The 14,712-nt window shown below is 33.9% G+C and overlaps 1 protein-coding gene and 1 pseudogene across 1 annotated transcript; one reads left to right on the forward strand and one right to left on the reverse strand.

Annotated features, from left to right (window-relative positions):
- Positions 1-4,290, reverse strand: LOC129950453 (viral IAP-associated factor homolog; annotated as a pseudogene).
- Positions 4,291-8,503: 4,213 nt separating this feature from the next.
- LOC129952675 (activity-regulated cytoskeleton associated protein 2-like) lies at positions 8,504-9,487 on the forward strand. Its single transcript, XM_056065430.1, has one exon. The coding sequence runs from the start codon at positions 8,722-8,724 to the stop codon at positions 9,433-9,435; it is 714 nt and encodes a 237-aa protein (XP_055921405.1). The 5' UTR covers positions 8,504-8,721; the 3' UTR covers positions 9,436-9,487.
- Positions 9,488-14,712: the final 5,225 nt, after the last annotated feature.

A 14,712-nucleotide genomic window follows, 5' to 3' on the forward strand; every position in this document is an offset into this window, starting at 1 on the left:
TCAATAGAAATCAACGGATTCCAGGTCGCTAAGCATTTTGTCACGAGTTTGTTGCTTAGAATCCTCCTTGATTTCCGTTGGAATTGAACCACACTAACCGAACATAAATTCCAATTCATCGGTGGTCAATTTTTAACCACGAAGCTCCAAGGCACCAATGAATTACTTTCTCATTTGGCCTTCAAAATAGATAAACACTGTTGGCAGATGCTTCTCTGTTAAATTTGGGATGCAGGTGGTGGCTATCGACCGCAGGAACTGTTGCATATGGTGGTTTATGAGCGGACAGAGCGGCACAACATTTATGTACAAATGCAACACAACCCAGATACCTTCTCCAGATTTGGTCACTTCGTTGACGTAATCTTGTCCGAAAATTTCTCACACTGAACCGAAAAGAGCCTTGTCTGCGAATGCTCGCATCTATGCCACTCGTTTGTGACGATATTCCTCGCGAACACCTTCGTCTTGGTAGTCTTCAGATTCGTCCATGTTCTTCATGTCTTCGATATTTTTCTGCTTCTCACCACCAGTTCGCTTCTCAACGGCATTCTCGAGAATAGGTGGAAGGATACCTTTTGCACGGAAGACATCATCATTCCATTCGGAATCTTCATTTAGATCCTGCTTTTTAAACAAATTAACAAAACAACAAATGCTTCATTTGACAGCTAAAATCAAATCCAAAATTCTCACCACAGCAATTTAATACAAAATAAAAACCTGTCAAAACAAGTTAATGTACCGCATTGAATTGTTGTTGGATTTCACATTTCAAAATGGACGTACCTAATGTCAAAATTACAAATACAACAATGCAAACAGTTTATATGCCAAATCCGAACGGCTATTTTGAAAAGCACTTTTTCATGACAAGAGTTACTCTTGGAGAATTTGTCAATTCCCCGCAAGAGGCAGTACCCGTAAAAAGACTTTAGATGGCATAGGCAGGGATTAAAATCTCTGGCATGATAGTCCAACGCACTAACCATCATGCCACGGGTGCTTGGATCTTACTTACGACGATGCAGACTTTAACCTTAAATTTGAAGCGTTTTGGTCATGGAGACCTGGAGAATATGTGGTTGGATTTGTTTTGTGACTGCTACGCGAAAGACAGATAAACCTTTAAAATGTTGAGCACTTTAAAACCAGCATCCATCAAGTTATGGCTGAGATACCACCCAATATGTGTCAAAAAATGGTAGAAATTACCTCAAAAAAATCGACAATTCGCATGGTCACACATAATGTCAACGTTCAAACTTTATAATAAAAAAGAAATAAATCATGAAAAAAATTATTTTATAAGTGTTTTAAAATTTTGTGCTATTTTTTTTAGATTTAATAATTTTTTTTAGAAAAATCGATTTGTCAGCATTTAACTTCCCATAGGAAGAAATTATTGTAATCGGTCGGATCTGTCGAATTAAAAATTTTGACAAATCCTGCCGTTTAAAGGTCCCAAGAATCTTAATCAAAGAGAGATGTCTGTGTGTGCGTGTGTGCGTAAAGCTTTTTTCGGTGTTCGTATTTGAAGAACCAGTAGAGATGTCGGATTTCAAATAAATTTAGTTACATAGGAAATAACGCAGAAAGGACTTTTAGAAAAATTAAATGTAGCAACGTCAGTTAAATTTTATATAATTTGACGTCATACAAAACTAATTTAATTTTGAAAAAGTATCAATCAACGTTGACTTTTGCAGAAGCTGTATGGATGAGGAAACAATTCTTCATCTTCTCTGTACATGCCGTGTCCTGGCTCAAAAACGCAAGAATTACCTAGGAGAATTCTTCTTTAAAAATCTAAACGATCTAAATCATATCAGAATAATCAGCCTCTCACGTTTCATAAGGGACTCAAACTGGTTCAATTGAGCTTAGGAGGAAGCCTTAAGATTCATGTGGCATCACAATGGGTCATTAAATTGGCCTAAGTGTGTCCGTTACCATCTTGGATATCCACTTTAACGTAACCTAACCTAACCATCAATCAACGGTTATTTTTATAAATAAAAAAACTGAACAAAAAATATTTGTCATCTCGAATATTTTACGAACGAATATTACCTCCAGAATAATTTTATGAAATAAAGAATAAAGTTTTTGACATCTGTTAATATTTTTAGAAAAATCGAATTCGCAGTTTTTATACAAAAAAAAATAAAAAATGAAATAAACATTACTTAAAAATTGACTTTCGACTAAAATTTCGGGAACAAAAATTAATACTGAAATCAAAGTTATTCTATCATGTGCAAAATATTGTCGCAATTTTCAGTTTCAAAACACAAAAACCTTCAAAAATAATACAAAATTCAAGAAATGGATGGAAAGTTATCAGCGTGGGTTGCATACCAGTCTTTTTGTTAAATTTTGTTTTGATTGTTTAACTTTAGTTTTGAGGAATTATGAAACAAACAGCACTTGTTACAAAGAATATATTAATGATGGACAAATTTTGTTTATGATTGTCCGTTATAAACCTAGCATAGACTTACCTACTTTATGTAGTCCTACCTAATGTTTATCTAAGAAAGGTACCCAACTAGTCTTTAATGACTCCAAGTTTCTACTAACATTTTTGACAAAATGCCTTTACCTAGAAAACTCGTAACGTAAGTTCGACGCCACATGGCAAAAAGCATTAAAGTATGATTGTAGGTAATCTTATTGTTTTATAGATAGGGATTCCAGTTTCCTACCCAACCTACCCACTATAGGCAGATATAAACTGACTGTTGAATTTTCGTTTTGAGGTTCTTCCATTTGAGGATAAGAATTTTCTTCTTTAAAACAAACAAAATTAGAGACGCAACAATCCTGTCCTGTACGTGATGTGTTGAGGATAGAAAAACCGTACCTATTACGACCAAAAAACATTAAGAGCTTAAAGGTCATTTGGTTAAGCACACATTTCGAAAATAACTCGCCCAATGGTCATTCTCTATTTTGTATATAATGTATATATCTACCTAAATGTGCAGTCGTAGACTTTGTCTAAAATTACCTGCCATCAGTGATAAACTACCTAAAGGTATCCAGGAGGGCACAAATATTTCTATACATTAAACAAAGACGTATGTCGGCGATGTTTTATTTTATATGAGTTTTGAGATCCCTCTTCACTTCATCCACAATATATAGGTTCGAGTGGAGAGAAATCCTTTTGCGAAACGTGAAGGATGGAAAAGTCCTCCAGTGGGTGGCATATTGTAGAGAACACAACAGGCATCCTTTGACCTAACTGTTATTCACCGTAACACAATAATTCAATTTCAAATGAAGGATCCTTGTGACTGACTGTTCCTGATTGAGCTATTCGAAGAAGGAGTAAAAAGATTGTTGGCTACAGATTTACACAGAGGGACGAGATGCATCCCAAAATCAAATCGATTCAATTGCTTCCTAGAATTTCTTTGTTTTTGGTGTGGGGTAACATCAATAACAAGGACTACGATCACGACGACTACGATGACGACGAGGACGACTGTCTTTGATAAAAGGTATAGTAGCGGAGCTATAAGCTGGCCACAACGAACTCGGAAGTCGGGGTGAGTACCATCAGAACAATTGATTCCCTGTCTCACACCAAACTTACCAATATTGAGCTGCTGGAGCTATGGGTGGGTAAATAATTTATATCAAGACTTTTCATGCATAGTTTAAGTAAGTACAGAGAAGGAGTGGTAGAAGTTGAAGGATTTACATCAATTTTAACCGAGAACTGCAAACATATCCTGAAAAGAACTACTCCCCCCCCCCCAACCCCAAAACAGCCGGATCTCGATCTAGTGGAAGAACAAACCAGACAACAAAAACAACAGGGTCGAAGATATTATTCATGTTATAAATAGTTGTTCAGATTGAAAATAGGGGTAGGTGTGGGAAGGGGGGTTTTGAAGATGAAGAAGGTGGAAGTAAATGCTTGATAGGGAGTTCGCATTTCAATGAAGAAGGAAGGCTTAACCTTTTGGGAGAACTATAGGTATAATCTTCACATAGAGAAGCAGTAAGTAGGAACCATAACAAAGCCATACCTATCCTACCCAGCCGAACCATCAGAGTATAGAGAAGTGTAAGTATAGCTGGTAGGGTAGTTAGTTACCTTGGAAGAAAGTAAGTAGGTAGTTTTCTACTCTATAACCGACCAGGACCACTCACGGATGATTTATAGAGTTTGGAGTGGCTTTATTTTTATTTAACCCCAAGGAAATCACAAGGATTCCTTCCAATTCTTCTCTCACTACCCTCGCTATTATAGACTATAGCGAGTTCTCTGTTCATTCCTTGTTTTAAGCTTCTTTAACTTTTTTTTTTTGTTTTTGCTCAGCATAATCATCATCGTTGTTCTGTGTTTGAATATGGAAATAGGGAAGCGTCGAGCGAAATTGTTTAGCTTTTATGTGGATGGATACAAATCCTTGAAACTTGAACTTTACTTATGTAGGTATGCTTAGTATTTTTTTGCTCCTGTTTATGACCTTAAGTAGGAAAATAAAAGGATTTTTTAAAAACTTTCGTTAGAGAAAGTTTCTTTTTTTTGTTTTGAAAACCATTTCATGGTTGTCAGACAGGAGTTTTATATTAAATGCACAAGCACCAAGAATCAACAAAAAGGACATGCACAGTAATTTCTTTTGGTTTTTCATAACAAACATATATGTATGTATGTCAGTGTTTGATGTTGTTCCACTTATAGATAAAAGGGAAGGACATGAGGTTTGAGTTGAAAAACAAAAATAGAGGGGACAGGTTTAAATAGGTGGTCCTTGGTAACTATTAGGTCCCTATTTACGGCAAAAAAATTAATTTAGGGGGCAGTTATACCTGTTATTGGTTTTCATCATTTTTGACAGGTTGGTCATAGCTGTCATTGGTTGCGTTCAATCTCAGACAGGTAGGGTATCCGGATAACTTTTTGTTAGTATTTTAAGTGTAAAAGGAAACAATTGCTCTGCTATCAAAAAAGAAATTCAATGATTTTCATTATTTGACAGCTATCTTAGTTTAGAGATTAAACGCAGCCTTTAAAAATGTCTTTCATTGGACAAAAATTTCCTGATTGTAATTAAACATTTCCCTTATTGGAATCAAGCATATTTCCGAATAAGAATCAAGCATTTTCTGATAAAGCATTTTTTCACTGACATTTACGAAAATGAATGGCTTAACTGCTGGAACACAATTGTGACGGAACCGGAGTCGTAACCGGAATACCTGTCAAAATATTTGAAGTACGCTAATGCAGATGCACGAACACAACGCGACGGAACTGGAACTGGAGCCGCAGCCGGAATCGGAAGAGTTGACAAACTTTTAACTTTGACGGATGACACTTTTGACGTCTATCATTTTTGGCACATCAAATTTGATTTCGTGGTTTGTGTTTGTGCATTTAACTAATATTTTTCATTGCGGTTGTTTGAATAAATAAAAAAATTTAAATTAATTGAAATAAAAAGTTAAATATAAAAGTAAAATTAAAGAATACAAAATGGAAAAGAAAAAAAAATATCCAAGCGGTCAGTTAGAGGGACATCCTTTGGAATTTGGACACTACAAAAACAATAAAATCAAAGCAAAGGAATGGAAAGCAATTGCCCATAAGTAATATTGGACTTTTTCTGGAAGTTGGGAGGGTTTTCAACTGGTGGTGTCAATTACTTGTCGTTCTCAAAATTAGGACTGTCTTACGGCACATTATGGCGTATTTTCCATTTGCATCTACACTTAGTTCCATATAGAGTCCAGCTTATACAACAACTTAAGCCAGCTGAACATTCACAACGTAGGTATGTCAAATGGGTGCGTGAACGGCGATTTTTTGAACAAAATTTTCTTCAGCGACATAGCACACATTGGTGGATATGTTAATAATATGTCAAGTAATTGAAAAGAGGCCATTACATCCACAAAAAGTAATGGCTGAATCACAAACACGCTTCAGCTTCGGCTTCGTCTGCGTTACGGTGCCCTAGCTTCGAGGTTGCTTTGAATGACATTTCATTTATTTCATCCCTCCAAAGAGCAAATATTTTGTTTGTTGACATTATCTTACAGCTGTTGAGCTTGAGACAAAGCAAATGTGCAGATAATTGAACTAGAGCTTCCGTTTGGAGTCAAATTACGTTCTTTTCCTTACGATTGTCAAACGGAACGTGAGCTCGAAGCTCCATTGTGACAGCATACATTGAATTCCTATGGCCGAACTCGTAAACGTCAGGCGAAGGCGAAGCTGAAGCGTGTTTGTGTTTCAGCCATAACTATTTTTTGTCTCTTTAGTCCGGAGGTGTACTTGGACCTTACGACAATGAAAGATGGAACGACTGTCATCCTCAATTCAGAGCGTTATGGTCATATTTTAACCGACTTTTTTCCGTACAATTGAAGAAGGCTTGAAGAATATGTGTTTTCAAAGAGATGGTGCCACATTCTAAACAACTAGAACAAATATGGCTTTATTGCAAGAGACATTTCCTGGCCGCATAATTTCTCGTCGTTGTGATGTCAACTAGCCACCATAATCATGCAATTCACTGCAAATTTTGTTTAAGGGCCTACGCGAAAGACCTTGTTTATGTAGATAAACCTTTAACTCTTGAGCACTTAAAAGCCAACTTTGACAGGTTATGGCTGAGATACCACCCAAAATGTGACAAAAATATACTTGACAAGTTGTAATGCAATTAAATGGAATGGTTTTTTTTGAAACTAGGCAGAAATTCATTTGAAAACCGACAGTCTGAAAATTAAACAGGTGTTCCATTTTCTTTGCTTTATCACCTGTCATTCTTTCGATAAAATGTTAGTGTGTTTAATCCTGCATATTCGCTTCCCCTGGTTACAAAACCGATTTCAGTCAAAAATAATAGTATTATGTGTACAGATCTATTGTTGGCCGATCGCCGCCGTCACTTTAGGTGTTTACCTTTTTTAGTTCAGAGCACAGCCTCAACTGTCAAACAAAATAGCTCTGAACATGTTCAGAGCTAAAAAAGAAACACGAATTTGAAGCTCCGAACGATCAGAGCTAAAAAAGAAACACAATTATTTTTTTGACAGTTCGAGCTCTGCTTTGAACTAAAAACGAAAGACGCCAATTGAAAGAAAAGCTAAGTGTTCCGATCAACAATAATTCTGACCGCTCAGAACACGCTTTGGTCGTAGGATGTTCAGAGCATTTTAAGGGCATTCTCTATATGCTCTGACTTTGCTCAGAATTTTTTTTCTAAGCTAAAAAAGAAAAACGCTTTTTGGCTTTTTTGAATGAAGTAGATAACTTAACTGACTAAGATCGGTCCAAAATATGAAAACTGGTCTGATTGTTTGGTAAAACAAAGAATGGATGGATCCGTAAATTCTTCAATATGCGAAAGGTCTTAAAATGTCTATATCAAAACATAATTTCAATCTATGCCTACAAACATATTTAGTTCTTTTTTTTGTAGCAGCTAAGCGAAAACGATTTGTCAAAATTGTTAATTACAATTCTTGATAAGAGATTTAGACAAACCCAAATTGTTAAGAAATTAAAGCCTTTTATTGGTACCTAAGCTGTTGTAGATTAAACATACAAAAACGTAGGTAAACAAATAATTTTTTGTTGATACGAATGCGATTTTTTTATTTCAACTACTTTATTGCGGTTACTTTCATGCACGTTTTTCATTTGTAAAGTCCTGAGGAAACCCCTTTTGTTTTATAGATACGCACCTTTTCTAAAGCACCTATTACACACTTACTTGGTTCAATTTGTCATTGAACCACTGACATCTTTTATTTTTATAAATTTATAGATTGATTATACCCTGCGCTGACGTATGCATGTACATATCATAATCAAAATACTTATCTATTTCTTGGAATACAATCTGCCTACAATGAATTATGGATTCGCAAAAAACCCTCGCGTCTGGCGTACATTATACACATACATTATTTAAACAAATTCAATAGAAATTGAAAACAATTTCACCACTTTATATATGTAATAAGTGCTTCAAGTATGTATCAACTAGGTATATAAATATTATTAGAGTAGTCTAAAGCTAAAGACTTCATGAATGTGAATTGTAAAGTAAGAGCATTTTAGAAACCAGAGAACACAGAGAGTGAATAAAACTTTTAGATTGTGCTTTGAGTAAAAGTTATAGACACCTTACCTACACACATACTGTAGAGAGGCCTGTATGCTGTCTTATAATCAGGGGTTAAATAGGGAAAAGATACTTTGAGTGTCAAAAATGATGACAATTTAGCACAGAATTTAAGAATATCTTAATTTTTAGAAACTCTGATTGGCCAGCTGTCATAAAAAAGTTATATGACATTAAATTACGTTTCAATTTGTGTGCATATTTATCTGTATCGAAGTAAACTGTTTAAGGGTAGGAATCCATCGGGCTATGTCGCTAGATCATAGTGCAAAACATCCAAACTTAAAAGGTGCGTTGCATTAATTTCTTATGATTTCAATAACGTAAGAGTTAATTTTGGATTGATAAAGCCTCATATAAATGAATGACAATGTGTGGCAATCCATATCCCTCCTCCCTAAAGTACGGGCTTGTTGTTTTTATTACGTATGTTTTTTAATACTGTTTTCATTTAAAATTTCGATTTCGAAAAGAGGTTTTAGTAGTTACGCAGCGATATACCTTAAACGAGAAAAGGTCACAGTTATTTTGTTAATACTAACTAATCGGTAAAAAACAAATGGAGGACGAACAATTTCAACAGTTAATTGACGCCATAAACATTGCAGTTAAAGAAAATTATGATAAAACAGCTGCATTGTCTGTACAAAACTACTTTCAGCCAAAAAAAAGTTTCGCCAACTGCCGTTCCTCATTCGAAGGCACATGTGACAAGAAATATGTTGAAGAATTCTTAATATCAATCGAACTTTTTAAGTCAGTTGAACAAATCACTGATGAAGACGCATTGCATGGTATTTGTTTCCTATTTCGCGGACTTGCAGCCACTTGGTGGAAAGGTATCAAAAAGGAGGCAAAGACCTGGAATGAAGCTATCGAACTTATTCGGAACAATTTCGCTCCAACCAAACCAAATTACCAAATATATATGGACATTTTTCAGACCAGCCAAGGTGCTTATACTACTATAGACAATTTTGTCTGTGAAAAACTTTCTTTTTTAGCACAATTACCTAAAAACTGTCATCATACCCTAGAAACTGAAATTGATTTTATTTATGGATTGTTACATGTAAATTATAAGAAGAACATAGCACGTGAAGATGTTAAGACATTTCGAGATCTCCTAGAAAAGGGCCGAGCAATTGAAGATATAAATAATGAATTGAAAGATCCGTGTACTAAATGTCATTTAAGTGGGCATACAATGAAAAGCTGTCACAAAATATATTCGGATGAGAACGATAGTGATATATTTACTGTCTACGAATAATAAAAACAGTTTTTAAAGAAAAAAGAACTGGGTAGTTTGCTTTTGCAATTTAACCTTGAGTATATTAGAAACTTTTATAAAATAAATCAATAAAAATATGTACAAAAACACTTGATTTTATTACAATTTATTATTTTACTAAAAACGAGAATTTTTTAGGTCGTTCTTTAAGCCTAGTACATACTTGTGAACCATCTCGTGAACCCATACAAATTTCAGTTTTTGGTTCACCCGTGAACTTGCTCGTGAAGCTGAGTGGAGAACAAAGTGGAGAGTTTTCGTTCACGGGCAATTCACGTGCAAAATGTACGGGAACTGTTGGTGAAGCTTTGACATTTGGTTTGTTCATGTTCACAACGTGTACTCACAAGTGTGTACCAGTGAGCAATGTCAAAAGTTCACTTTCTCCACTGGCGAACGTTCACTTCACGAGGAAGTATGTACTAGGCTTTATTATGAAGAAAACGAAGTATTTGGTTCTCATTATTGAAACCATTCATTGGATTTTTGTGGACAGTTTGGTTATAGCTTTCATTACAAATTTCTGTTATGAATAAATATTTTCTGTTTGAAATCCTTTATTTTCGACTTTGAGGTTAGTATTGATCATTGAAAGGAAAACTGACAGGTGGGAATCAGTCAATGGAATTTTTTCAACAGCTTGGTTCCAGCTTTTATTGTAAATGTTTGTCATTCGAATCAAGCATTTTCAATGAACATCTCATTTCACGTTTCGGGACGAAATCGTTCCACTGAAATCGTTCCACTGAAATCGTTCCATTTTCTTTTAACATGTCAATTTTACTTTCAATTATCAACTTTAACCTAAAAATGCTTGATTCCAAAGGCAAAATTTTACAATTAAAGGTGTAACCAACGTGTTAAAAAAATCCATTGATTTGTTTCAATGGTTTAAACCGAGAATTCTCATGGCCCTACCCAAAAATTCAGCTTTATCAAAATTTATTCAAAATCTAATTTTTATGAGAATTAATTATATTAACGGGCGTTTATCACAATTTATCCAAAATCTTATTTTTTTGAGCTAGCGGGCGTTTTGTGTAACGTAGGTACCTTACCCATTATGGCTGAAACACGAACACGTTTAGCTTCGTCTAAGTTACGGTGGGCCTTCTTTGAGGTTGTTTTAAATGACATTTCTAAAATGGCACTTCTGTAATTATATTTATTTGCTATATTTTCTTTTGATTTTTCGTGCAGTAAAAAATATGAATTTTGAAATCGAAAAAAATAAATTTATCGTGGACGTAGTTTGCACAACCTTTCGTAGGTATATTCAGCTCATGGAGCAAGAAGAAGCGCAACTACAAGACCTCGGAGGTTTCCGGGAGCTCAATCTATTAGGAGTTCTTTGAAACTCATCTAATAGGTAACCAATGGGAATTCCTCCAAAAGCAAATATATTTTGTTTGTTGACTTTTTTAAAATATGCTGAGCTGTCAGACAAAGCAAATGTTTTTGGAGTCCCATTACGTAACATTACGTTCTTTTCCTTACGATTGTCAAACGAAACGTGATGTCAAAGCTTCATTGTGATAGCATGCATTGAATTCCTATGTCTGAAGTCGTAAACATCAGGCAAAGCCGAAGCTGAAACGTTATTGTGTTTCAGCCATTATGTACATATTACTTAAGTACAGTTATTTGTAATAGGAGTTCATTTACCTACCAACAATACAGAATTGACTCATGTTTTCTTTGCATTTCACCAATGTCAAGGCTAACTCAACTTCATTTTTACTGTTAGTTAACCAAACGAAAGAGAAACACCAGAAAATAAATTATTAATACATACGTATACAAAATACAACACACAAATGAATGTTTGTGCTTATATATAAAAAAGCTTTTATTTCAAATTCATATTATCAACAATCCATACAAAGAACCAAGGCTGCCATATCATAAACTAGCCCAATTTAAAAATTATTAGTAGCGCAAAATCGTAGCCGAAATATGGGCTACTTAAGAATAGCCCAATTTCAATAAAAGGTCTGCTTGATCAATAAGAACTTATTTCGATTTAAAAAAAAAAAAAACAATTGAATAAACTAAATTTTTATTTTTTATTTTATTAGTTAACATTTTAAGCAGTTATGAAGGAGTCGTGATGGTCATCATGGTAATTACATTATTCAGTTTAGTCATAACTTTGACTTTTTAATAGAAAAATAGAATAGAAAATAATAAAATATGAAAGTTCAAAGTAATTTTGAACTTAAATCAATTGACTCAAACTTAATTTAATGCAGTCTATTATTGCCAAGGTATTGATTTAATTCAAAAAATTACTTAATGATCTTCAAAATTGACTGAAATTTAGATTGACTTTTAAATGACTAGGTGAACTGTCTTGAAGTCATGGTTTTTAAAAGCTTTGTAACATCTATTTTTAAAGTAAAACTACAAATTTTAGTTAGTTGAATGTGACTTTCTTCACTGCAGCTACTAAAATGCTTCAGATGAGATTTGGGCTAGTTATAGCCCAATTATAATTGAGCTGTTATCTTTATATACAAAATCTATAATATTATTATAGAGTTATTTTGTCTTACGTTTGCCGTAGGCCCAAATTGGCATTGGACTAGGTGCCGCCACCGTCAAAACTCTTGAAAAAAGCTGTCAAACTGAAATTGCTGTCTGAAGTTTTGGAAAAAGATATCTCAAATTTTTACAAACAGCTCAGTTTGGCAATCCTGTACAGAACATCAAATGAAATAATACAAAAACACTCAGCCTTATACAAGGTCGATAAAAGCTTATGTACAATTGTATCTATGTATAATGTGTCGTCACTCGTCATGCGTCATTTTTTAGCCGGCCGGCGTTTTAATAAATATTGTGAAACTTGTTTTCATGTTTATCTTTATACATTCAATAAATATAGGTATTGTCTCTCAAAAGACAAAATATAATAGGTACATAATATTATGTAGACGTATTTATGTACGTATTTTATTGAGACAGAAAATAATAATAATCAAAAAAGAAAATAGAAATTAATTAATGTTTCTTGTTAAACAATATTTTGAGATTTATTGAATATATGCAGGAATTCATTAAACCAACTGGTTTGGGAAAACGATTATACGTCAAACGATGAAAGTTAAAGATGATACCAAGTCCCAAAATTATCTTAATCTTAGGTAGGTACCTAACCTACTTACTAAGATTAAGTAAGTTTTATTTTATAGGCGTAAATTATTACTTTAAGGCTTTAAGAATTTTGAAATTAAGGCTTGTACTACCTAAACCTAGTGTTCAGAATGCGTTAGGTAGGTAACTAGGCATATAAGATTCTTTTTAACAAAACGTTTTGGAGCTTCTGATTCAATGGCGCTAATCAATCGAAAGGGCGAACAGATTAATCCAGGCTCTAACTAGGCATAGGTATATGGACTTCTTAATAAAGGCATAAATGGTAGATTTATGAATCTATTATAGAAATGGTAAAGGTCAAAGAAAAAATAAACCATTAGTAAGCATGCCTACATAGATAGGTACATATTTAATTTGTACAACTAAATTGTTTTAATTTTTGTACATACATACATACATATGTATTTATATGTATGTATACAAAAAAAACTTCCTAATTAATTCTAATTTCTTATGAATTTTTGCTACTTTATGACGTCATATTTTGGTATTTATTATGTATCAAAATTCTAAATATATTGGTTTCGGGTGCAGATAAACAGTAAGGAACAACGGACAGGGGCCATTGTACTTGATAAAGAGTGGTTCAGTTCTATACTTAGGGTTGCCAACTATCAATTTTGTTGAGTTTCTAGAGAGCAATGCAAAAATAGTCTCGAAAGTAGCATACCTATGTAAATTTCCTCATCATCAAATTGTCCTTTTTTTTACATTTCAGAATTTCAGAAAGTAGTAAGCTTATAGCAAGCGTCAAACTACAATCAGAGGCTCATCATAAGTGTATGTGTTAGTTGTTAGTAAAAAATAATACAATTATAGCCTAACGCACGCACAAAATACAAAACATAATTAACATTTAACTATTACAGAACAAAAAATAAAATGAGAACGTTTAGGATAGTGTAGCACTGGTTCTAAACAATGATTTTAATCCCACCCTATTTAAATTTAAATCTATCGATGAACAGTTTAAGTTATATTAAATGCTTGAATTGATTCAATACGTTTTCTATGAATTTCGTAGTTTCCATACCTGCGAAGCACATTCAAGATGAGGACGAACATGGCAATTATACAAAGAAAGAGTAACATAGGGATCATTGAACTCCTTTGCCCAGCGTTTTATGAAACCAAGCATAAAACTTGCCTTATTAACAATAAAATTAATGTGATGTGTAAACTCTAAGTTGAAACAAAAATGTATACACTTAAATCTTTAAATGTGGAGCCGCTGCAGAGCGTTTGCTGTGATATACAGTAGTCAAATACGTCACTGATTAGTTTTTTAGTAAAAGTTATCGTCTGGCATTTAAAAGGGTTGAGTGAAAGGCTATTTTTCAAACACCAAAATGTGAAACTACCAACGTCGGCTTGTAAAAGAATACGATAATGGGTGGACTTTATTATTTTGAAAATCTTCATATCGTCAGCAAAAATGAGAAGTTCACTTGAGTGTAGACATGACGATACATCGTTAATAGATGGGATGGACAGAAAAGGGCCAAGATGGCTTCCCTGGGGAACACCAGATTTAGCAATAAATGGTTCAGAATGACAATATTATTAAAATAGCCAAAAGATTACATGCTTTATTTTTAAGTAGGTGTCAAACTTTCTTACTATAGCCTTTGTGGAATGCTATAGGTACTTGGTTTACTTACATCAGTGTGAAGTATAGATATTTGCCTTTCCACAACTCTGTCTTTCATTGTCTATCAAACCCAAACCCATTATATACCTTTATCTCCTTTGCTACCCCTCCTTCTTTTCCTAATGTTTACATTGTGTCTCATGTGTATAGCATATTAAAGGTATTACAAATATGTATTTTTTTTTAACTTCCCATAGGAAGTTATTGTAATGGGTCCGATTTGTCAATCTGAAAATTTTGATATTTCTCGACGTTTCAATTTCAAGGTCCCTAGAGTCGAAATAAAAGATTTTTAGAAAGATGTCTGTGCGTGCGCGTGTACGTACGTGCGTACGTCCGTTTTGGTTAACCCTAAATATCTTACGAACCAAAAAACCAAAAACGCTAGAGACTTGAAATAAATTTTATATAATATATTGTAACGTTATATCAAAGAAGTATATTTT

This window comes from Eupeodes corollae, chromosome 3 (assembly GCF_945859685.1).
Source record: "Eupeodes corollae chromosome 3, idEupCoro1.1, whole genome shotgun sequence".
Taxonomy (NCBI): Eukaryota; Metazoa; Arthropoda; class Insecta; order Diptera; family Syrphidae; genus Eupeodes; species Eupeodes corollae.

Bases quoted from the DNA above. Each gene is read 5' to 3' on its own strand.
- LOC129952675 (XM_056065430.1), top strand. From the start codon at position 8,722: ATGGAGGACGAACAATTTCAACAGTTAATTGACGCCATAAACATTGCA.